At 44.0% G+C, this 25,603-nt stretch overlaps 1 protein-coding gene across 1 annotated transcript in view; it reads left to right on the plus strand.

Moving 5' to 3' along the window:
- LOC135368082 (ribonuclease 3-like) overlaps positions 1-17,111 on the plus strand; it is a 71,511-nt gene extending 54,400 nt beyond the window's left edge. Inside the window, exons 20-28 of the mRNA XM_064601158.1 lie at positions 1,727-1,780; positions 3,844-3,947; positions 7,356-7,461; positions 7,658-7,790; positions 11,237-11,319; positions 11,424-11,530; positions 14,473-14,565; positions 14,621-14,673; positions 16,460-17,111. Coding sequence (XP_064457228.1) covers positions 1,727-1,780; positions 3,844-3,947; positions 7,356-7,461; positions 7,658-7,790; positions 11,237-11,319; positions 11,424-11,530; positions 14,473-14,565; positions 14,621-14,673; positions 16,460-16,671 — 945 coding nt within the window. The 3' untranslated portion in view covers positions 16,672-17,111. The remainder of the gene's footprint in view (positions 1-1,726; positions 1,781-3,843; positions 3,948-7,355; positions 7,462-7,657; positions 7,791-11,236; positions 11,320-11,423; positions 11,531-14,472; positions 14,566-14,620; positions 14,674-16,459) is intronic.
- The last annotated feature ends 8,492 nt before the right edge of the window (positions 17,112-25,603 follow it).

Here is a 25,603-nt window from a genome sequence, read left to right on the forward strand (position 1 = left end):
GCGTTTTACCACATTTCCCCCAAAAATTAATAGCCTACCTGCTACTCATACAGTAGAACCCCTTTATAGTAAACTCTCTGGGACCAGGATGAAATTTTATTATATCAGGAGTTTTATTACATCAGGTGTGCCATTGAATGTGTAGGGATTCTATTGGGACCTGAGTTCTTGTTTACTATAAGCAGAGTTTTACTACAAGCTACAAGCGGAAGTACATTACTATAACGAAGTTCTACTGTAGTTGTAGTGTTATCTATCTACTGATTCGTGGCAGACTTCCTCTGCTTTTCTTATCAGACATCTGTGTGTGCTGTAAAATACTATATAGAAATTGATTAATGTGAAACTGGTCATGACTAGGGTTCGTGGTTTTCGGCATTTTCCGAAAAATGCCGGAAAGCACCCCCCGAATGATTTTTTTCAGATTCGCAATATTCCGAAAAAATCCGAATTTCTTGTATCTTGACAGCTGCCGTTCCTGGAACCGCAAAGGGAAATCCCCTTGGAATCTCCCGTTGTCGACTATTTCTCGAGCGTGGCATTATTTTCGGGCTGTGCCCTTGTTTCGTTGTGCTTAAGCGCTTATAAGAGGATGACCTCAGCTTTGCCAGCACACGTACTTAGTGACACACCTGCCTTTAGTGAATTTACTATTCAGAACCTTTGTGGTCTGTTGTTGTCGGGTTAAAAAGAGATCACGAGTGTACGGAGCTCCCAAACGGTTTCAAAAGCCGATCGCTGATCCCCTGCCCTAGCCTTCTAGTTCATTTTTGTGTTCTTTGTATTCCTCTATCTACTCCGCTCCAGTTACCACTTGGAGTGACCCTTGTTTCCGTTCCTCAGGCACTTCAAGGCACTTCGAAGCACTTCACTGTATAAGGACTTGTTCCTATTTGTTCTACGAGATGAATCTCGTATGGATGATATAAAGCGCGAGTTTTTCGAATATGCTGCATGCCCTGCCCCTCATGTGGATATATCTCCCATTCAGTTTTGGATGACCCCTTCCAGCACATGGCCTCGCAGTGCGCCTTAAGCATTCTGGCTATTCCCGTTTCTAGCGCTAATGTTGAGCGCGCGTTCTCTAAACTGCGTGTTATTAATCGCAAGGAGCGAGCCGCTGTGACAGATGCGAGCATGATGATGTATGCTTGCATCTATTACAACAAGAGGTAGTCTCCTTGTTTGCCGGTTTGGCACAGGCAATAAAAGGCATTGTTAATGAAACCATGAATCGATTCACTTCTTTTCGGTTCGTTGTTACTTCGCACGCAAAATAGGCTTTCCTTCATGCGAAATAAATAGATGCCCGTATTCAGGCATTTATTTTTGGGGTGGAATATAGATGCCGAAAAAATCCGATTTATAGTCCCCCATATAAATGCCAATAAACACCCCCCGAATTGGGTTGAAAATAAATGCCGAAAACCACAAACCCTAGTCATGACGCAGAGGAATTCCACGTGGTGGTATATGAAAACATGGTGGTTGTATTTCACTTTACAATCTCATTAAGGAACATAGCGAGGTGTATGACAGAGCATTTCGACCTCTTTATGCGACACCCCCATATTTTTACATCTGTCACAGGATACCACCTCAGATAGCCTCGCGCGTCATGACCGGGGTCTCCCTTACACACACACACACAAAAAAAAACTCCAATCATCATCATCATCATCATGATAACACCACACTCATGCCTGTCATACCTGTGTTCTTACAGGAACAGGAACCAGAAGGAGACAGGAAGTGGATCGACTCTGTTCCACTGCTAAAGGTATAGTAACGGCACTCTTGCACATTTGTCTCCAGATGTGTGTGGTGTTTCATGGAGATTGCTGGAGTGCTAATGTGTCGTAATGCTGTCTAATACACAAAGTGAAAAGAAATGTAATAAAATAAAGTAGCCTCGCTATATTAAGTTACTGCTGAGTCAGTCTCAGCAAGGAAAGCTAAAAAGACAAAGCAGAAGAAGAAAAAGAAATGCCCAGCAAATTGCCCTCACTGTGCTGTCTGTAAGAACGCACACTAGCTTGTTTGGCAGCAAATGCAGTCACATCACCATTTATACCAATCGATCTTTCGTATTTTTACCGTCCGAGTTGGGGAGAATATTTCCCGAAAACTTCAGGCGAAACCTATGCGTAATTGGCTGCAGTGACGGATTTTGCTACACTACAGAAACTGTGACTGCCTTAAGCATCCTTTGCTTCTGTTGGGAACCCAAGGCAGAATACAGGACTCCAAGCAGATGGCACGGGGGTCATCACGATATCCTCTGTGTTACAGGATTTTTCTTTCTTTCTTTTTTTTTTTTTTTTCCGTATTCTTGTCAAGTCTCCATTTAAAGCTCTCGGATAGTAGTTTCCGTGCACTTTATTGATTTATTTATTTTTCAGTTCAGATGTTTTGTTTGACAGCTTGTACAGAGGTAATGCTATACAAATTGGGGCAAAGAAATTAAATATGTTTTACGTCACAAACTAGAAGGATCAAACGCCATAAGCATGGAAATTTTTTTATTGTGTTGTGATTTTTTATTTATTTTGTTACATATTTGTTTTATAGCTACTCAGCCTGTTTTTGGTGAAACCCCCTAATATTAAAGACTGCTGACACCTGACATTCTTTTTGACCCATTGACATTGTTATAAATTATGGTGTAATGTTCAGCGGGTTCACTTTCCGAGGATTTCCATATCTCACCAGGAGGTGTGAACGCAGGGACGTAAGACACGCTCCACTCTCTGCTTTCCCCTTTCTTTTTTTTTTTTTTTTTCTGCCAATAAATTCCCCCCCCCCCCCTCTGCGAGGTGCACAGCTGAATGTTTTGTTATTAGAGCCCCTAGCGTTCCACGGTGGAAACTTAACGTTTCCGTGGAGTGAAACTTATGAATGGGAAGGCCCGGAGAGCAAAGCAAAAGCAAAGAGCAAAAACAAGGAAACAGCAAAAATAATATTGCAGCATTCTCCCAAGGTCTTACTGACTTGTCCTGGGTGCTGTTCCAGCCTATCCAAACTTTTCTATGCGCAAACAAAATTCGACACAACCGTGAGAATTTCTCGTGCATTCCTGCCTCTAAATTTTGGCACTTGCGTGGCACTTTCAGCCATGCAAGCATCAGCTGTCAGAGATCGGAACCAGTATTTTTTTCTTCGGTCCGGGTTCGGTTCGGGTTGAGCTCCGCTGAACCGAAATTATCAGCTTGAACCGGTTCAGGTATATCGGTTCAGTTCGGGTTCAGCTCAGGGAGAACACCCCTCCCACTCACACGCAGACAAAAAAAAATCGTTCGCGACATTTACAGGCATTGGAACCGTTACTTTTTTCGGTCCCAGTTTAACTGGTTCGTGGGCAGTAATTTTGCTACGTGAAAGCAAGCTTACGCTCGCCGTACACGGTCGTAAGAAAAAGGTGTGAGATAACCGTTTCAGAGGAGTAAAAAAAAATGATAGGTCAGTAGTACAATTCTTTCACCTCTGAACCAATTCCCGAACCGGTAACCGTACAATTTTTTTTTGTTCACTTCAGGTTCGTCATAAAGTAACGGTTCTCTTTCTTTTTTTTTTTCTTTTTTCAGTTTTTGGTTTAAGTTTAGTTCCGGTTGTGATCCATGTCAGCAGTATCGGTTGCTTCAGACATTGCGGTCATGTCTGACGGGTTTAGACCCGCGGAAATGTCTGGGATATATTGCGGTCCTTGCATTATAATTCTGTAATGTGTCATATAATCTGCAAAGCAACACACGATCCTGAGGGAAAGAGCAGGTTGCGTGAGGCATTGCGCGTATTTACGGAAAAGCTCTATTATTTATGTATAATGTTTTACTCTTCCTTCAGAAACTCAATGAGTTTGAAGACATGACTGGCATAGAGTTCACTCACATTCGCCTTCTTGCTCGTGCATTTACTCATCGGAGCATCGGGTTCAATAACTTGACCTTGTAAGTTTGTTTGTTTGTTTTCTTCCCATCATCCAGCTTCTTGATTCATTTGTGTTAAATAACATACAGAGACACTCCAGTATTGACGGCCACTTACACGAGAGCTTCAAAATAGAACGGAGTTAAGGTAACACACGACGAAAGACAGTAAAAAAAAATATTCTGGTGACGTGTATCGGGACGTTGTACATGCTGTTGTCAGTTTTGTGTGCAGCATTCCTCAAAGCCAGAGTTGTTTGGATTTAATCTGCACAATTTTATCCGGATTTTTTAGAGCTTTTCTCCAGATGTGATGTGAAAGACAATCAGAATTCAATGTCACACGGAAAACCCTCGGTTTATTTTCTTGTAGCGTTGGCTGTTTGCAAAAGGACGGTAAGTGTGCAACATTAGCTTTTAAGTTTTTAATTTTGTAACTTTTTAACTTAACTTTTTTCAAGTTATAACTTTTCAGATTTAACTTTTTCCCGCTTTTCTTCTACTTCTGCCCATTCGGGGAGAGACTTTCTTTCGCTTCCTCGAGGCACTGTAACTGAAGTGCACCGAAAGCCAATCCAAGCCAAGCCAATGGAGTGTAGGATCCGCACCATTCAACCGCGCGTGCATGGAACTCTACTTTTCGGAACACAATAGAAACTGATACAGTGTAACGATTAAAGATGAAGGATGAGTGAGAGAGAGTGACTGGTTTGTCCCTTCAGATGACGCACCCTGGAAGTCGCTGAGAAGGCGTGTTGGCTTAGCTCAATTGGTAGAGCCCTGGACCGGTAATTCAGAAGATGTGGGTTCGAGTCCTACAGCTGGCTAACCTTTTCAGTGACTTTCATCTTTCATCGTTAATTTCTTAGGCAAATTGAGGCTTTGTATGTATTTGTCCCTTCCACGTTGTTCCCAGCCTCAGAACATCAATTGTCTCATGATTGCACAGCAGTCTAGCGTCGACATCTGCCCGAGTTCTTTTCTACCGCTCTGTCAGGTGCACAGCGGAGGGAGTTTGGTTGCCCTACATTCCCATTCTACGAGGAGAGGAGGATTGGCCAGTATTGCCATGTTCTTGCATGGCTTCTTACATCGTGCATCCTGGAATCGTTACAAAGATAGCACAGCCAAAACATTGCAGAGTGCTGACAGTGGAACAAAAGCTTTCGAGCATCGATAAATGTTTTTTGGATGGCACGTGATTCCAACTTTTTTGTGATTTTTTTTGTTCGAGCAATTATTGAGGATCCCTTATGTACATGATCCCGCACATGATCATGCTCTGCTCAAGTGCAGTGACGTACGGCCTCAGAACATCCAGTTCTTTCATGCACATGATACAGTCTTGCTGGGACAGGCAGTTCCGTAAACAGGAACTATGAGAGGTCACCTGAAATCATGAACAGCAAAGCACATTTGTTTTTACTCTGTCGCGTTTCTAGCCTCGTATATATTTTCCAAAAATATCCAAGTTTTATCCAGGAAAGCCCACTGGAGAAGATCTTTCTATAAATGTTCGAATTTTTTTTCGACAACCTTGCTCAAAGCGGACATATTGTCATATTTGCAAGCGACGTGCACTTGATGACGCTGCAATTTGTCAATCCTCTGTTTCTTCTTTCATTTCTCAGTTAAGTGATGTTGCTCGTAGTCATTCACTTTCCCTGAGATCCCGCGAATAGTATCTAATCTTCTAGCCCCTCTGTCGTATTGTCTATTTTCTTTTTTCAAGCACAAGCAGTGCACATTCAAAAATTACGTCCCATTTTTTCTCTTTTTTTTTTATAAATACTAGGGGTGTACGAATATTCGAGTTCTCAAATTCGAATCGAATATCAAACGCTCGACCTATTCGATTCGCGAATTGAATATCCAATATTCGATTTTTCGAATATTCGACTATTCCACGAATATGAACGACACAACCCGAAAGTGGGCTTCACCTGATGCTTCCGTGCATGAGGTGAAGCCTGCTTTACGTAATTGCCCTTGCTGCAGGACCAACACAAGCGGGACGGTGTTTAGTTTAAGATAACATTATCCAAACTTAGTTTTGTAGACATCATCTGTGGAAGTGGTGGAGCCCCTCCCACATACAGTTTAGCGGTGCCGACGGGGACTTTAATTTGATAAGGAAAAAATGGCAATGAAGCAAGCGAGCTGGTGAAGATGATGCATAATGTAAAAACGTTCCCTAGTCTCAGGGTTTTTACATTATGCATCATTTAATTTGATGTTTGTGAGGTTGCCTTTTAAAAGGTAGGACTCTTGAGGAATGACTACAGCCCACAAACAAGAAGGGTGTTTTAAAGATGTCCTTTATGTCTAAAATTTCAGCAGTGCAACTTCCTCGGGTGAGAGCACAGAAACTAAAGGGTGTTCATGGCAAAGCTGAGGCAGGATGCCAATTCGTGTGTTTCACAAATGGCCTGTGGTTGTCTGAAACAATTACAGTCTCATCTGTATAACATGCTACTGCCTGACATAAAATTTTGAAATGAAGGTAACCACTCCAGTAAGTGTGGGCTCACCTGAAAAGCAGGAAGCACTCTGATGTAAAATTAAAGAGTAGGGGCTTTAATCAGAAGAATTGCGTGTCTCTCTTGTGACAGTTAATGCCAGAAAAGTTACACTAAAGCCATGGGCCACGAAATGGAAACTTTTAGTGTGAAAGTCACATATTATAAATTTTGCATGCATATTCGATATTCGGTTCAGTATTCGGAATGTTTCCCCCCATTCAATTCGATATTCGATTCGACTTAAAATATTCGGATTCGCACACCCCTAATAAATACCCATTTCCGTCAATTAACAAATATCATAAAGTGGTATGTCCCACCACCCATTTTCTTGAGCTGTCGTTACAGTCATCACAGTCCCTTTGAGATAAACCCTAGAAAGTGTACTTCAGCCCGTCTCAAGCTAGCTGAACGAAACACGAAGCAACAGTAAAGCGTGAGCAAAACACGAAAGCAACACTGCTGGCAAACATTGTTTCATGAACATGGTTGGCGAACACACACTCAAACACACACTCAAATACAGGAAACATGAGTAGGACATACGAACAAAGCAAGTGCTTTGCGCACATGCGGAGAAGGTTGGTGCGAGAGGAGGTGGGGTATGGAGTGAGGAGGAAACCAGATCGATCTCGGAAGGATATCCACTGGATGTAAGGCGATCGTTTTGTAAGCCGCAGAGTATACCGTGTCAGTTAAATGTGCTAATAAATTTGCTGGCATTGACGCTCGACTCAGAACTTCCACTTAAGCTTCCCATGTTGAAAATTTTGTGCTCTTCTATCTATACTGGTGGCTTACATCCAAGTATCTGTAGCTGGAAGTGCTGATACCTTTAGCACAATGGGTGCCACTGTACTGAAATGTCATAGCACCTTCAGCAACATTTCTTTTGTCTCTACACTAGGGGTTCCAACCAACGGCTGGAATTCCTTGGCGATACCGTGCTTCAACTGGTAGCTTCGGAGTATTTATATAAATTCTTTCCAGAACATCATGAAGGCCACTTGTCTGTAAGTATGAAAGCCGTCTGCTTTGCTGGCATTGATACAGAGAACAGAGAGTCCATTGTCTAAAATGCACTTTTTTTTCTTGTTTCTTGTCCTTTTTTTTTTTCGTTTTTCTTTTTTCTTCTGAAGCTCATGTCTTTGAAACACATTCTGTCTAGTGCTTATGCAGTGCTCATTGCTTGTGAAATGTTCACTCTAGCTGCTAAGGAGCTCACTGGTGAACAATCGCACCCAAGCTGTCGTCTGCGATGACCTGGGTATGGTCGAGTACACCATCTACCCGTATCCCAAAGGAGAGTTGCAGACGAAGGACAGGGCAGACATCTTGGAAGGTGAGACCTACTGCTTTTAGGTTGTCTCGAGACCTCTCTCTCAAAAATTACAGGCAAATCAGCTGTGGTCTCGCAGTCAGCAGCCCTGCTATACGAATGAATCTTTTTTCTTTCTTCATTTTTGTCTGTCCTCGTGTTCTTAAAAACATAGCTGTTCTAGCGGAGCATTTCAATTGTATGTCAGTAAACTGCTTACAAGGTGGCACCTTTTTCGACGTCACCCTGATGTTGAGGTACACAAAATGAATAACTGGTCTCTGCTGTTGGGGTACCTGCTACGTTTTTTATGGTACATGATCATAAGTAGGGCCTGACTTTTTCGGGTTTTATTTTTGGCCAAATTCGGGGGGTAAATATCGTGTGATATTTTTCATTTGAAAATTCGGGTGTATTCGGGTTAAATCCCGTTACGGCATATTCTGTCGTCAGGAATTCGGGCGTATTCGGGTGATTTTTTTTTTGTTTAATAAAAATTTGTCTTAACATGGAACTAATGTTTAGCAATGTTATCAAACTTTATTTTAATGCACGCTTATGAGTGTGCCACGCGACCCGGATGTTTTCGGGTAGATTCGGGTTAAACCCGAATTTTACAGATTTCGTTCGGGGGGTAAATATCGGGCGGATACGGGTTTAACCCTAAAAAGTCAGGCCCTAATCATAAGTAATACGTGTGCCCACTGTATAATTCAGACAGTATGACATCGCGGTGACTTATCCGAAAACTTTTTCTATAGCGGCTGCAGATGTGCTTGCAAATCAAGCTGCTATACCCTGGCAGCTTCTTTTACATAACCGTATGTTAATAATGGCGAGTACACCTTTTGTTACGGGGTCCTTCGAATAATTCGACATTCGTCACATTTTGGGTACGTTATCCTGAGCAGCAGTCACACGCGGCTGCTTACGCTCTGCAGCGGGTTGTGCTTAATCAGAAAACCTGTGAAAAGGCACTTGGCACGTATGTATTTCTTCTGTTTGGTGAGTGCCATTAGAGGACAAAAAACTACTGCACGACACTGGACTGGCGATACATCACGTTTTCCTGAGAAACACGGACACAATGGAACACGCGATCTGCCGCGACCTCCAGCCATGGATGGTCATGCCTCAAAATACATGTTACGGGCTGTGTAATTCGTCAGGCATACGTTTGCGCAGCTTTTAAGGGAAAATGAGAGAAGAGCCCAAGGCCCCAATTTTTTGGGAGATTGGAGGGCACGTTCATACAATCTGGAGATCTAACGAAATTCAGGATTCTCCCGGATAATCCGGTACAAGTGTGCTGGTAGGCTGTTGGTGCCGGTGAACGTGTTCTGCACATTCAGCTTCACTGCGCTGCCGTCTGCTCTGCGGGCAATGCCCACCCTCCAGCGATATATTACCAGCTACACTTGCAAGAATGACCCTCATCCAGGAGCAGAAAACAACACCATAAAGAAAGGGTCATGAAAATTGGAACTGAGACTTTCAGACGCACTGCTGCGCCCGTACCTTTCAAAGGGTTAAAGGGACTATGAAATTTCCCGAACCCCCATACTTTTTTTCGATGGAAACTGTTCTTCCCGCAGAGAAACTAATATGCCACAAATTTTTCCGGACGAAATCGCTCCACTCTGCGAGGAGCGCGCACTTGAAATGTCTCTTCCGCGTTCCTCCTCTCCCGCGCATATTTCCCTGCCGATGGTGTAACTGTACGGACCGCTCTTCGGTTCCCCGTTACGTCACCGGTGTTGCACAATGGCAAGTAATGCCGCGAGCTCGTGCTGTGGCTGCCGCCACTGCCGAAATCTGCCGATCGCGCGAAAGCTGCTGTCATGGAGATTTCCACTCCCGATGAACGCATACGCGGGATCCTACGGCGCATGCTCCTGGCGGGATTCCTCGGCTCGGCAACACGTCACGATGACGTGTTGCTGAGCCGGCCGTGGTCGCGTCAAGTTACCCGTTATGTCTCCACTCGGCGGCACGGCGCGGCGCGACGCCAGCTGTCCTCCCTTCGCCGCTCCGTTTAAATTCGCTCCCGAGAAATCCGCTCGCGCGACGAAAGTAAAATTTCGGTTCTAGACTCAGAAAAATGTCTTCTTTCGAACGAAACGAAGAAAAAAATCGTTTCATAGTCCCTTTAAACCAAGTGCACCGTGCGCCTGCCCATCGTGAAGCATTAGTGTAATGCGGTGAAATCCGTCCTTTCCTAGAGGTAATACACCATTGGAGTCACTGAATATAGGGTGAGAATATAGGGTAGGGTATATATTTAGTGAGACTTTTCGACGTGAGGACATTATGAGGCCATTTCAGCCATTTCCCAGTTCCGTTTGGTGAACATCCAGCGTCTAGGGTCTTCCTTTTTCAATGGATTGTGCTTTCATCTGAAAGTAGAGACATACGTATACCTCTGTCAGACGGGCACATGTATGTGGCCCAAAAGGTTACTGCATTAACAAGTGCAGGAAGTTACATAAGGCCTTAAACTCTGAGACGCTACGAGACTGTATCCGTGAAGGCATTGTGCCGATGATGTCCACATCGATAAACACGTCTGCGAACATTGAATATAATGTAGTGAAGTCACGTTTTTTCTCACTGAGAGTACACAAAAAACAATGCTTGGTTGGTATTTTTAAAATTTTGAAAATACAACAGCAAACTACATCTGGTTTGAAGTGCTCTGGATGCTTTTTTTGAGTCGTGTCTGACTTTGTGGATGCAGATGACATGGTGTGATATCGCGTGCCGTGGTTCGAGGGTGTTGCTATGAATTGAACACTCGGAACAGACGAGATAAAAAGCAAACCCATGTGCAAAAATGCATAAGAAAAAACACCCAAAAGAAACATGACAGAACAATGTCACATAAAAAAAAAAAAACATTTTATTCCAAACTGAATTAAATGTGCGAAATCCTGCTTGTGGCACTTGGTGACGAGGCTTGGACAGTTTCAATGGAACGCCGTAAACCATCTTGCGGGAACGCCGTTGCCCTTCTATCTCAGTTTTGTCGCAAAGGCCGTATTGCTGGCTGGCTGGCAAGAAGACCATGATGGTACGCACTTACGGCCGTAACCGTTACGGCCGTAATTTCACATTTCTGACGGGTAATACATGTGATCTGCAAGTTCCGCAGCACGTCAGTAAGTGTTCTGGGGAGGCATAGTCCTATTCATTTTGTGAATATGTCATACTTCTCCGATTGTTGGTCAGAAGTACTGCGATTATGTTCTCCACAAAATAGCAGAACCCGTTCAGAGGGCCACATTCTCTCACGTTTTCCTCCACGCACTCTCGCATACCTTTACGCTTCACATCTACTATTGAATGCCAACAAGCCCAAACCTCAATCCTTCTCTTTAGATTGCTGCAGTTTATGTTGTAGTTGCAAGGGCTTTCCAGTGGTGACTGAAATACAGATTACAACCTTATTTACTTTCCTTCTCTTTTTTTAGCTTTCCTCGGAGCGCTGTTTGTGGATAAAGGTCTAGAATACTGTAGCACCTTCTGCCAGGTCTGCTTCTTTCCAAGGCTGCAAGTAAGAGTAACTCCAGAGAGGCTTTCATTTTTTTTTTTTTCCAACTGCAATCCCTGTGTATTTACGTAACAGTATTCAGTGTCTGTTCTTTATATCTTATGTAGGACTTTATCTTGAACCAAGACTGGAATGATCCAAAAAGTAAACTCCAACAGTGCTGCCTTACTCTGCGGTCAATGGATGGGGGAGAGCCAGACATTCCAGTTTACAAGTGAGTCGTGCCTTTATTTTGATAAATGCCCAATGTGTACAAAACCATGTTCCACAGGCGCTTGACTAGTGCATGTTTATAGCCTTTGTTCGTATTTGTTTTCCTGCTGTATCTCTTTTTCTCCTTCTCTTTTTTTGTTTTTTCTGTGGCATTACTCAGATATCACATATCAGCTATTTTTAAGTATTGCTGACCACAGATCCAGCACACTCTTCACGTGTTAGAACGACCTGCATGCACACTGCCATCACATAACAGAACAGGATGCACAAGGGTCCTTGAGACATTCAGAAGCCTCTGCATGTCAAAGCACAATATGAAAATTTGATTCCTATCTTGCTACTCGTATTTTGCTGCAGTTTCCTCATTCTGATATTATTCGGTACTCAGTAGCACACAGGTCAGGAAGAGATTTCTTGGCTGTTCTGCCTAGTAAAAGTTTGCGAAGATTGAAAGTGGAGGTTTGAGAGCACCTATACCTTTTCATCTGGCAACTGGTTGGAACGAGGTTATCGTGCCAACTTTCCATCCTCTATGATTGTTTCGGTCAACTTCTTGTGGTGCTTTGTGCAAAACAACAGGTGTATCGTGTGCCTCATTGTGACTGCGGGGAGAGTAGGGTTTTCTTTATATTTTTATTTTTTATTTTTTTTACATCGTCCTCCTTTATTGGGAGGTAACACTTGGGAGTAGGAGCTAGCCTGCACTTGCTGGATAGGAAGTGTAGCAAGAGTCCCAAGCAGCATATCATGTTGACCCAATATATGACCCAGGTTGGACCAATATTGGTCCGGTATTGCCAATACTGGTCCGGTATTGGGCCAACATGTTGTGCTGCTTGGGGTACGATTACCTCATGCGCGTGTCTGCGTCAGTCGCATAGAAAGGATGCCATTCGATCGTAAAATTTTTGCAACAGTATCCGAAGGGAAGGAAAGTTTTTGAAAAAGTCATCTACGCTCACACAAGGAGTAGAACAGTGACGACAAGGCCTCTACACTCACATAAAAAGGTGTACGCTCTGCGTTTTCTGCATATCAGGAGTGATAATGGTACAATTCTCTGCAGTGGTTGGACTTCACCGTGCTATTTGTCTTAAGAGTGTAGTTCTGGGAAGTTTTGTGACTGTACCATGTGTGCGTCATGATGGTTCAGGTATCGGGTTGGTATAAAAATAATTGCGGTTTTTCTGGCCTGAAATCTCGCCACTTCGTTTCAGATGAACTGGAATCTGACATGTTTGTTTACTCTGTCTGTTTTATAGATAATTTTGGAGCTCGTACTTAACTCTATTCAGTTAAAGTAGTGTTTTTTTTGTTTTTTTATTAACGTTTCATTTGTGCTTATTTTAGGCTCTCGAAAGAGCAATGGAAAAGAAGCAAGTCCAAACGATTTTATCGCATGAATTCGAACTAGGCCGTAAAGCAGGGAAAGATTTCAAGGGGTGCGACCGCCCCCCCCTTGATACGGCTGCGTTCCCTATCTAAAAACCCTATCTTTTAGATGATGCTGTGTCGCAAAGCACGGGAACCGAAGCCAAGCTTTTTTAGTCTTTTGGATTTGGTGCAGGTGTCGAACAACCATTGAATGGTCAAAGTTTATATCTTCCACAACCTCTCTATAGTTATTTTGCATGGGTCTACTTCAATAATGACCCTCAGTTGGTTGTCATCGATGACTGAAGGACGTCCACGACGCTCCTCATTCTCAGGGCTCTCATCCCTGCTAGGAAATTTTTTTAACCAATATTGGACTGCACGTTTATCAATGGTTCCCCGGCGAAATGCTCAGTTGATATTTTGAGCAATTTCGGCCACTTGACGGTATAGTTTGAACTCATATATGTACCTAATGAAATTGTTTGGATTTTCTTCTTTTCCATCGTTACTTTGAGGGCTTAAAACAAGAAAAAAAAAACATCAATTGAAACAACTACCTTAATTAAGTAGAGTTAATTACGAGCTTCAAAATTATCTATAAAACAGACAGTGAGACTTTAGTTCATTCGAAAATAAGCGTCACAATTTCAGGTATCGAAACTGCAATTATTTTGGCGCCAACCTGATATCTGAACCATCATGACAACCCTACAGTACCATCGCAGAACTTTCTAGAACTAGAATCTTAAAACAGAACTTGACCACATAGCACGGTGAAGGCACATGACTGTACTGTTATCACTTTTGATTTGAGGAAAGCACGAGGCTTACGCCTCTTTGTGACAATTAACGTAACTGATAAGTATCACGAAAAGGCGTAGGCCTCGTGCTTTCCTCAAATCAGCAGCGACAACAGTACAATTCTATGCCTTCACTGCACTATGTGGATAAGTTTCCTTTTTGTGACAGTTAACATATCTGATAAGTCTCGCAAAAAGGTGTATGCCTCATGCTTTCCTCAAATCAGCAGCGACAACAGTACAATTCTATGTCTTAACTGCGCTATGTGGTTAAGTTTCCTTTTTGTGACAATTAACATATCTGATAAGTTTCACAAAAAGGCATATGCCTCGTGCTTTCCTCAAATCAGCAGCGACAACAGTACAATTCTGTGCCTTCACCGTGCCATGTGGTCAAGTTTCCTTTTTGTGGCAACGTAACTGATAAGCCTCACAAAAAGGCGTATGCCTCGTACTTTCTCAAATCAGGAGTGATAACAGTACAATTCTGTGCCTTCGCCACACTATGTGGTCAAGTTTTCTTTTTGTGACAGTTAACGTAACTTCTCAAGTCTCACACAAAGGTGTAAGCTTCCCAGGTTCAACAAATTGGGGAAGAATAATGTCATTGAGCATGATGGTTGGCTAAGGGCATGCTATGCTGAGAAGTTCTGTTTCAGGAGTGTATTGTAGCGAATACAGCCATATCAAAACCTCCTAGAACCCTGCCTGTCAAGCAGTCGCAAATACAAGTTTTGTTTTTCCGTTCTCTATTCCCTTCCAGAGTGATAGAATGCAAGGGTCCCACCAACACTCGTGTATATACTGTGGCTGTCTACTTTCGAGGAAAGAGGCTGGCCACTGGCTCCGGCCACAGGTACGTTGACTGTCATCTAAAACACACTGGCGGATATACGTACACTTTTTTGCAGCATTCAGCAGGCAGAGATGGCTGCAGCATCAAAGGCTCTTGAGGCATCTAAAGGTAGGGTACATTTATTACATACTCCAGAGCTTTCCAATCAGTGCTATCCTGCCACTCATCAAAGATATAAAATATAGCATTGCCCCCCACCTTCAAAGCCTCCAACGAATGAATTAACCAAATGAATTTAAATAACTCGTGCAAAAAGTATGTTTCTCTGCTTGTCAACTCAAGCGATTCTTTTTTTTTTTTTCTTTTTTTTTTTTTTGTTAATATGACATTTTGCATTATCACCAAAATTTGCGGGAAGAGCAGTGGTCGTACGGTATTGTCAGGTGTTACGGTATTGTACGGTGTCAATGAGGGTTCACTGTATTCGGAGTACAGTTCACAAATTCACTGTGCGTATCCAGATACTTTGGGAAATTTCCGAAAACTGGAGTCCCTGCTTTATAATGCTGACAAACAACCCACAGAGCGTAAGAAACATAGATCGAGGAGTTAACCATCAGAAAGAACTCATTACGAGCTAAGTCACCGTGTCAAAAATGTAACTAAGTTAATGACGAAGTTCTTCAGCCTGAAATGTAACCTGTGGTTACGGAGTTACCTGAAAAAAAGAACAAGTTACTTCCAAATTGCTTTGGACACAAAATAGCGCTACACAGGTGTGGAGCGCGTGAGCAGTTGAGTTAGACCTTGAGCTGCCTGCAGAGGAGTGCATCATGCTTAGATCGTTTTCATTGATGTCCAACAATTCGAACACTTTGTATCTTACCTCTGTGAGCACAGCGATTCAGCTTCATTTCAATGGCAGCAGTTCTTACTTCCTGAATAGAATACTGTCATTGATTGAACATCACGTTTTATGGCAAAAAAAAAATGCCATGAAGGAACGTAAGAGAAAGCAAGAAAATATGTGGACATGAGTGAAAAGCGAATTAAAAGTAACTTGGAACTTAGCTTAAGTTACTTTGAAAAAATACCCAAAAAAGAAACGAGTTCCTCTGAAAGTTACCATGGTGCAAACGTACCGAGTTAAGTTACAAGAACAAGACAAAAAGAACAACAAGAACTTAGTTACAATAACGAGTTACCTCAAGCTCTGGTAAGAAGAATCAGAGGTGAAACTTTCCATTAGAATAGGTGCAAGCAACCAGAGGATGTCGCTTCGGAAGAGAGAAAGAAAGAACTTTGTGCTACAGTCTTATATGGCCTAACAAGTATGTGGCCTGGTTAAAGTCGCGTCTCCGAAGATGCGCAATGAACAAAATAAAGAAGAAATGGTGTTCCTTCACGAATTTTTTGCGGACGATCTACCGAACGGATTTTGGTTCTGAAAACGGCTACGATGTCAGGTCACCGAAAGGAACAGATGTTCCCATTGGGACAACTTCGTAGCTTTTATAATTCAACAGTTAATTAATGATTTTTAGGTAATTAGTCATTTGACATTTGAGCGACATATGGCCAAGAACGTCCGCCGGCCCAGAGATGATAGAAGTGAAAACAGAATTGCTATAGCCCTTAGTTGTTTTTTTTAATTAAAAATGTGTCTTCATAAAAAAAACACCCTGTATTTTCAGTGACTTCCTTCTTTCATCATTAATTTTTTAGGCACTCGAGGCTTTCTACGTATTTGTCCTTTCTGTGTGTTCCAGCCTTTGAACATCTATTCCCATCACGTACCTTTTCAGTTTTTTGTTAGCAGTTATGTTAACAGTTGCACTTAGGTAGACAACACACATTTCTGTGTGCTCTTTGCATATCGGCTATCACGACAGAATTTGTGCAACTAGCGCGCTAAATCCTGAATGTTAGCCCTGACACCCGTCTCTTTCTGCAGAATTATTTCCCCAGCTGAGTCACCAACGTCGTGTCCTGGAACGGAGCCTTAAACAGTGCAGTCCGAGCAGGGGCAGCCAAACCCCAAGTAGAAGAAAGAACACCAGATCCAGGAGCCGTGAGCGTGATTCCTCAGAGGACCGGTCCCACAGGTCACGTAGGAGAAGCACCTCCAGGAGACGGGAGAGACACTCGGAAAAGAAAAGGGACTGAACGCGGCTCGTGTTGTGGCGGTTAATTCGCAGAGGGGACTCTTATTCCAATCTGGGCACCCCTTGACCCCTTCATGGCTTTTATTGTGTACACTGTACTGGAGCGAGGGTCAATCCCCAACTTACGAATTTTATGAAAAGAAAAAAAAATGCATTCAAAATGCATCCTTTCCTCAATAACGAGCGAAAAGTGCATTAAAAAATCTGAGAAAATTATGGCACTCACTGCCCACTATGGGGAGCCCCATTACTTTTTCTGTTGTTCAAGGTATATACATATAATGCTTATATATGTATATATATATATATACATCTTTCATCTTTCATCACATATAATGCAACTTGCTTGTAGTATTTGACTTTTATGCCAATGTATGTGGCATCAACTGTCGCATCCGGGAACCAGTGTATGAGACCAATACAGTAATGTCTGTCACTGCTTCACGTTGAACTTGGCTAAGTTTCTCTTCTTAAGTAAACTTGCTTTAAAGATTCACATTCCCTCTGCAGCTGAGGAAATGCCATCAATAGGAACGTCATGATGACATAATGTTGAGAAGATGAGACAAGCTAGGAATGGCTGAAGAGCCATGATCCTGAGGTTGGGGAACAGCTACGAAGACTAACCACACGCAAACAACTAAAAGCAGGCAATAAAATAGTTTATTACACTTAAAAGGTGATTAGGTGTAAATAGAAGGGGGTCTGTTTACTGATGGCATACTTACGCTCCTGGGGCTACTTTCTATCAACGTCGCCTCAAGAATGATTCTCTGCTTCTTATCACCTACATGCTGTAGACAACAGGTCTGTCAAAGCAAGGTACGCAGCATGGGCAGCTTGCCATATGTTTTGCTATCTCCGAAGTTCTGTCATTTTTCACAGCCCGAACTGTTCACCAGTCAGTCCACTATATATCTTCTCGTCTTGCCTATATAACACGAGCCCTAGGAGAGCAGAATTTTTTAATCCACGTTTCTTCTGCGTGGAACAATTTCATTCGTATGTTCGGTGTCTCAGTTTTCCTTGTGAAATGCGTTAAATCTTGTAATCTGGTTTGGATTTTATATGCCACTCTACTGCCTACATCATTTGCCTGCTTGCCTAAGGTGTGGAAAATTCCGTGTTAAAATGGAAATACGGTGGAGCAGTTGCCCACAGTTCCGTCCAGTTTGGGTCGTATCGTTTCACTGGACATGCGTTCCTCCAATCTGTTGAGGACAAATGGTAGTGGGTAGTCTACTTCTTGCAACCTCGTCAGGTGGCATTGCAACGATGTGACTACGAAGTGTTGGCACGATTTTTTCAAAGTAGAGTTTAAGCACGACTTTGCTGTACTGTCCTGTTTCTTTCTTCTTTTTTTTTCCCCTATTTTTGGATGGAACTTTGCTAATTAAATCGTGGTTTTGGGTCTGTTCTACCACTAACGTAGTCCATCAATTATGTTCAAACAAAGTTATGTTTCGCACGGAAATTTCCCGGAATCCCTTGTTTGGCTCGAAATTTCACGACGTTTTGCTCCGGAATTCCGCGGAAATCCGATTGGATCGAAGGACGCAATTGGCGCGATGTGGACAGTTACTACGACGTGCAAAATCGCAGGAGCAGCATATTGCACGCTCACGCGAAATAGTGTCAGGAGCATGCTCCCAACTGCTACACGGACCCTTCCACATATTTACTCGCGTAATTTGCGCCATCGGATAAATCGCGTTTTCGTGACCGGATGTCTGGCACGCGCGTCTCAGCGACCGTGTAGATTACCTTTCGCAACGCCGTCAGCGCTACCGAAGTTGTATTGCGGTGATTTTGTTTGATTTGCGCGCACTTTCGAGTGATGGTCCGCTGACGCGATGGGCGATACCGTATATATCGATACTGCGAACTACAAAACGCGGAAAGAAACGCAACAAACCTTACAGCACTGCATGACAAAGCTTGCGAAAATCGCGTGCTTTCGGTTGCCAGGTGCGGACTATTGGCGTCTTCCAGCAGCGTCTACAGTGAGCCACCGTTTTGCCTCCCAACCGTCGGCGGTTGCGTTGTATTTGGGTGCTTCTTTCCGGAGTTCGAGGTAACTGGTTACTGTAACTAAGTTACTTTTTTTGGTAACTTGTAACTTAACGCGGTACTTTTGCGCCGTGGTAACTTTCAGGGGAACTGCATGGTTCTTTTTTCAGATAACTTTGCCAAAGTAACTAAAGTAAAGTTCCAAGTCACTTTGAACTCGCTTTTCACTCACGTCCACACATTGTCTTGCTTTCTCTCCCGTTCCTTCGTGCCATTTTTTGCCATAAAACGTGATGTTCAATCAATCACACGATTTTTTTCAGGAAGTAAAGAACCGCTGCCGCTGAAACGAAGATGAACCATTGTGCGCCCACAGGGAGTAAGATGCAAAACGTTCGAATAGACCTCTACTAGAGAAACGTCATCATGACATTGGTAGACAGACTGAAACCGAAACAAATCGGAAGGAGAGGGCTGGGTTCCACGAACGAGCACTTGTTCGTTGCCTCCCATTGAAAGAAAAGCAGGATCGAGGGTCGCGTCCCAAGGGACCGTATGGTAATCCCCTCAAGATCGTGGCTTTCGGGCGCGATCTTGTTCACCAATAGCTTCGAACAAGTGCCCGTTCGTGGAACCCAGCCCTCTCCTTCCGATTTGTTTCGGTTTCAGGCTGTCTACCAATGTCATGACGACGTTTCTCTGGTAGAGGTCTATTCGAACGCTTTTCATCTTAATTACTCCCCCTGTGGACGCACAATGGTTCAGCTTCATTTCAATGGCAGCGGTTCTTACTTCCTGAATAAAGTCTTTGATTGAATAACACGTTCTATGGCAAAAACAAAATGCCATGAAGGAACGTAAGAGAAAGCAAGAAAATATGTGGACGTGAGTGAAAAGCAAGTTAAAAGTAACTTGAAACTCAACGTAAGTTACTTTGGCAAAGCTAGCTGAAAAAGGAACAAGTTCCTCTGAAAGTTACCACGGCGCAAAAGTACCGAGTTAAGTTACAAGTTACCAAAAAAAAGTAACTAAGTAAGTAAGGATGACTAGAGGTCGGATGCGGACCGGACGCGGATGTGAAAGCAGTGGATCGGTAGCGGATCGGATGCGGAGATACCGCGTGCTGTAACTTTTCGACCAGCAATTTATTTGTATTGTGCGCCGACAGCGAGCGCATGCTCGGGTTCACCTTTTACCATGCACGGCCAAGACGGGAGAGGAGGCATTCTGGCATCTCGAACCACGCGAGCACTGGCGAGGTAGCGTTCCACGCATTCCAGAAGTCTCTCCATATCGCGTTTGTTGAAAGGTTTACCTTTGCTTGTCGTCGTGAGTCCTTCCGTGACAGCATGGAGGCATCCGAAATTATACCAACATGCTTTCTGCGGTGTTTACGTGGCCTTCGAAACGTGCGGATTTTTGCGGATCGGATGCGGATGGTGCGTTTTGCTCAGCGGATGGGATGCGGATGTAAACTGTTGTGTATGCTGCGGATGTGGATCGGACGCGGATAACGTGTGCGCGGATGCGGGTCGGACGCGGTGCCAAAAATCTCATCCGTGCAGGGCTCTATCCTGGGGATGGAAGAGCCTGGTAGCCATCTTTATAGAAAGGGCTACCGAAAAGACAGAGCTACTGGTAGAATGGAGCAGGCCATACAATTAATATGTAAAGAATTAAACACAAGACAAACAATATGAGAAGCCACATTTAAACTTGGCATTCTTGTGACTTACTCATTTTGTGCGCGTCTCGAGATATGAAAAGCAATCCCACAAGAGCATCTCTCATGTCCATACGAAAAATCTGGGCTGCGGATGAAGAAACTGTCGCTAGAGAAGCTAAAATCGTTGGACGAAAATCGAAGAAGCCGTGCGCAAAAATAAACGGACAGTGCAGTCCGAGCAAGATTCCAATTTCTCCGCACATGAAAGCTCAGCAGAGGAACTTGTTGCCGCACGTGCATGTCACGCGCGACAAGGAGAACGACAGGCTGCGAGCAGACACTTGCGGAACTCGCAGCGCCTCCGGTGACAGGCTCGGCAGCACCCAGAGCTCTAAGATGGTGATGAAAGCAGCAATGCTGGCGGAGAGTCGAAGAAGCTCTTGCGGCTGTCACACAAATCTAAACGTGCGTTCGGAACAGGAGGCCGCATTTCAAAAGGCAGTCAACCAGATTGGCCTCCCAAGAACGTCCACTCACACGGGCGCACTGAGAGCTGGGGAGAGGTGTCGCTCGGTGCCGCTGTCACCCTCGATAACATTTCGGGCATCAGGGACTCCTCGAGGGATAGGAAGGTGGTTCCTAGCACGCTGGTCACGAATGGGACTTCAGCACGGCAAGGTCAAAGCAGGTTGGAAGAAGGTGTAGTAAATGGACGTATAGTAACGTGAGAAATATTCCACCTTCGCAACAAGCTCTAGAGGAAGGCAAAATTCCAGCTGTTCCATCGAGAACATATATTTACTGCGGATGGCACATGCGAAGGCTCACCTTACCGGGACGAACGTGCCCGCTTTGAATCATCCTCTACAGAAGACAACCCGACACGCCGAAGCACATTAGAGGAAGGTCGCACAAGGTCCAAAAGAAGACATCCTCGTGTGTTCCCGAGGCATCTTAAAAAACGGAGTCGTAAGACCAACCCAGTCAAACAAGGCCCAATGTGCGACCCGCAGTGAGGATGCCATTTGCTGGACTGCAGAACAACCCAAGTTACGGCCTTGCATATGATATGCAACACAGTAAACTTTTTTACACGTTTTTGGTGTAAATGGCTTGTCCCATGGCGCACACCTTTTTGGTGTTGCCCTTACACTCAAATATTGGGTGTTTTCTAGTACACCCTTTAGTTAAGTGTATTCCTAGTAAAACACTGTTATAATGGGTGTATAAAAACAAAAACACCCTTAAAATGGGAGTATTCTATTGAAAACACCTTTTATGATGGAATTATTTGTTCGCAAATATTCCCTCGCCAATAGTGTAATAGGAGCTTCCGCGGCAGCATACCGACACCACTGGCCGAGACATGCAGTTCGACGTTCTTGCTTCTAGCAGCACCGCGAACACGGTAGACTTCCAGCCGTGGTTCCATCGTAGAACCTAAGCCGGAGCGCAATGCGTCGCAGGCACGCCTCGTTAGCTTGGTAACACTGTGGGACCAACCTGAGTGCAGAAGCATAAAGAGACATAGGGCACCCTCAGTAGCCTATATTGGCGTGTCGGATGGATCATATACTGAAGTACAATTTGTTGGGGCACGTTCGTTACATGTGGTGGGGCGGGAAACGTTTGTAGCGGTGGGGGGAATGTGTTTTTGCAATTAACACTCGCGCATGCAACGAGTCAAAGATATAAGCTAAATTTCCAACATCCCTCCCTGTCAAATACTGTGTTTTTAACTCAGGTTATCGTCTATAATGTGATTACTTGCTGAGCGGAGCTGTGAAACCAGCATAATTTTTCTCTCACGAAATAAAACACCATTTTTAACACCATACTCCCAATTCAAATGAGTGTAAAAAAGGTGCATTCGACGGAAAACACCTGTTTCAACACCTCACTTTACACCCTTAATGATCCACATTGGATAAAGCGTGGTATATGTCGATATTACACCCTTACTAATGCACTTTTTGCACTCTTTGTGGAATAGAAAAGGGTGTTTTTATATGAATACACCTTGTTTGAGCAAATAAAGGTGTAAAATGATTTACTGTGAAGGCCGTAACTTGGGTTGTTCTGCAGTCCAGCGGTTGTTCTGCAGTCCCTTGGGTTCGATATTATCGAACCCAAGCACCGAGACATCAGTGCTGCCGTTCAGAATCCGGGGTAGCAGCAGACGACGAGAACACGGTGCTGAACTGCAGCTGCGAGCGATGCTCGCAGAAATTCGCAGGCTGCCTCGGACAAGGATGGCAGAAGAAACGTGCTTCCTGTAAGAACCTGAGTCGAAGGTACGCGAGAAAACCTCGTGCGCCATCTCCGCCCGACGTTCCCATGCACGAAAGCAAGCCCGTTCAATGCCGCTGCGCGTGCTGCAACTGTAGAGCGAAAGACGTGCGTGCGGATGTTGAGCTTGCTAGAGAAAATGGGTTCGTTGATTGAGAAGAAAGCGACGAAAGATTGCTGATGGGAGGGTTGATGAAACATTCGGCGCACTCAAAAGTCGGGATGATATAGACAAGATTGTGGAACTGGCAGTGAAGGCCAGCCTCGAAAAGATTCTTTCGTTGAGCATCTTTAGTGGTCGAAAGAAATCGAGGTCCGTGGAGGACCCGCGGACTGTCGGTCAACGAAAGGTCGGTTCTCCCAAGAAATACATATTGTTGTCGACGTGCACGTCTGGGAGGCGTGAGGCGGGACAGAATCTGTCAGAAAGCGGCCTAGGGCGAGTCACAGCGTTCATGCTCTGTCGATGACCTGCCATCGGCTGAGGATGTTGAAAAGTTATCCGATGAGCTTTATAGCACGTTCCTCGAGCTAAGAAGCAAAGCAAACATAAAGGACGAACGTCTGCAAGGCGTACACAACATTGCATCGAACGGTTCATGTCAAAACCTGTCTCCATCTACGCCTGTAAATTTGGTAGAAAGCAGCCCTTCCTTTGAGTCTACGAAGGTATCCACGGCTTTTATAAGGCTAATAAAAACGGACAAAATCTCGCGGAGTGCGAAAGAGACGCCGATACGGAAACAACATCGACACATAACAACAGAGTCACATCGACGACAAAGAGAATTACGTGTGACCCAAATGGTGAACGTCCTGCCAATGAAGTCCACCTGATGGTTAAAGGCCCGAAAAGCATCGCGGAATCCACGAAAACAAATTTTGCTGATACTGAAGCAAAAGACACGCTAGACACAGAATTGACGCCTTCCGCCAGTTCGGAAGAGCAGGGTGGCAGTCTAGCGAATTCGAGCGGGCGTTACAAGCACGATGGACCTCGAGATAGGATTTTATGCGGCTACCAAGACATGTCCAATATGTTGAACCCTGCAACGGACGTGACTTCGAGCGCGCGTTGTTCTGGAGATCGTACGATCGAAGTAGCCTCCGGGAACTGCACTTCCACCACGAGTACGAGCAGCCTGCCTAGCAGAAAGTCTCCCGACGGATGGGAAGAGACTCCGACCACCAACATAGCGGTACCGACCACGGAGCATGATGAGAAAACCGATATCGAACTTTGTAAACGGCGAACCTGTGAGCCCGAGCGATTCTAGCACCGATGATCGGAAGATTTTGGAGGAGCTCATACGTAAGGGCATGGCGTCCGTGCAGCAGGCGAAGCTGTCTCCGAAATATCCCAGGTCTCCGCTGAGAAGCGTGAGGAAGTATAGACCGAGAGGATATTTCTGTGGGAAAGGTAATATATTCTTGTGAGTTTCAGGGTTGCAGCTATTATTGTAGCTCTTGCTCTCTTGCTGCTTTGTGACTGCTACTTTCTTTTTGTACTGTCTTCCCCCCTTGTGTAACGCCCCAGTAGGGGTGCTTAAGGTAATAAAAAATGAAATGAAATTATCTAAGCTGTAAAAGGGACGAGAAAGTGAAAAAAAAAAAAAAACCCTTGACAACAACACAAAAGGAACTTGAGTCACTAGTTAAAGCGGCACTAAAATGGATAAACAGCTTGTTCTCAGATGAAAGCTTGAGTTTCAACAGTCACTATGTCACCAATGTTATTTTACTTAGAGCTACTGTTTGTCACAAAAACCTTATTGAAATGGCTGTTGAGGAGAACCTTATCGAAAATACTGTTGTTAGCAGCGGCCAATCAGTACCTCAAGACGCAGGAACGGTGACAACCAATCAGGCAACATAATTTCCCAATGCGATGGGCAGTCCAATTTCCTGCATATTTGCAGGGTGGTGCTGATAGAAGAAAATGTTTGCTACGATCTTGATCAGTAATGGAGCCCGATAAAATATTTTGGAAGGGTTCCATGTGAATTTTACATGGAGGAGGAGGATTTCACCCTTGTTTCCGTCTCCCAAATTCACTACCAAAGGTACGGTTTTGGGGGCAGGGGATTGAACCCCTCCAAACCCCCCTCTGATTTTTTATTGTGACTTCGTAGCTGAACGGAAATGAATAAATACGTACATTGTCACACTTCTTGGGAAAGCACACATTACGATTTCTTGTGCTCATAAATGTGAACAACGCAACTGATGAATTTCTTCCTTTTGTGACCTTTGGAATGGTAATGGGACCTTTCATTTCACGAGGAGAAATGTTTACACTTCCATGCCTTTTTATTAATTAATTAGTCTGTTTATTTATTTGTATTTTTATGATGCCCATGAACGGGAGAAGTTCCTAATAAAGTTTTTATCAAAATGTCACTAAAAATTTGTTCTTACGATATTTTTGCATTTAAGTTAAAGTTAGCGGCGTACACCAACACCGGCCACGTCACCGTACACAGTAAGGAAAGCTTGATGTTTTTTAGCTGACATGATGATTGTGCAAGTTGATTGCTATGACGAACTGATTCACATTATTGCAGTAATGCGTGCTACAAACCTTGTGACCTCACTGGGGCGCCCCGCAAATTCCTACGTAAAGGTAGTGTACATAATCGCTTGCCTAGGATGCGTAAACATTGCTGTGACAGAATATTTTTGTCTCTCAAGGTCTCTCTTCAACCGAACTCCACAAAGCGAACAATGTGGAGGACAGTCGTGGTGAAGAACAGCCGAAACCCAGATTGCGATCAGAAATTTTCATTGTACGTTGTGGTTTTATTAAGGCCCTCTCGGAGGAACTCCTTGGTAGAGGATCACTAACCGTTTGTCCCCTTCCTCAGTGAGCTTATGCCGGAGGACACGCAAAGACGGCTGTTACTGACTGTCTGGCACAGAGACCCGCACAATAAGTACGTACAGTACAGATCTGCTGCAGGGATGGGCG

This window comes from Ornithodoros turicata, chromosome 9 (genome assembly GCF_037126465.1).
Source record: "Ornithodoros turicata isolate Travis chromosome 9, ASM3712646v1, whole genome shotgun sequence".
Lineage (NCBI taxonomy): Eukaryota > Metazoa > Arthropoda > Arachnida > Ixodida > Argasidae > Ornithodoros > Ornithodoros turicata.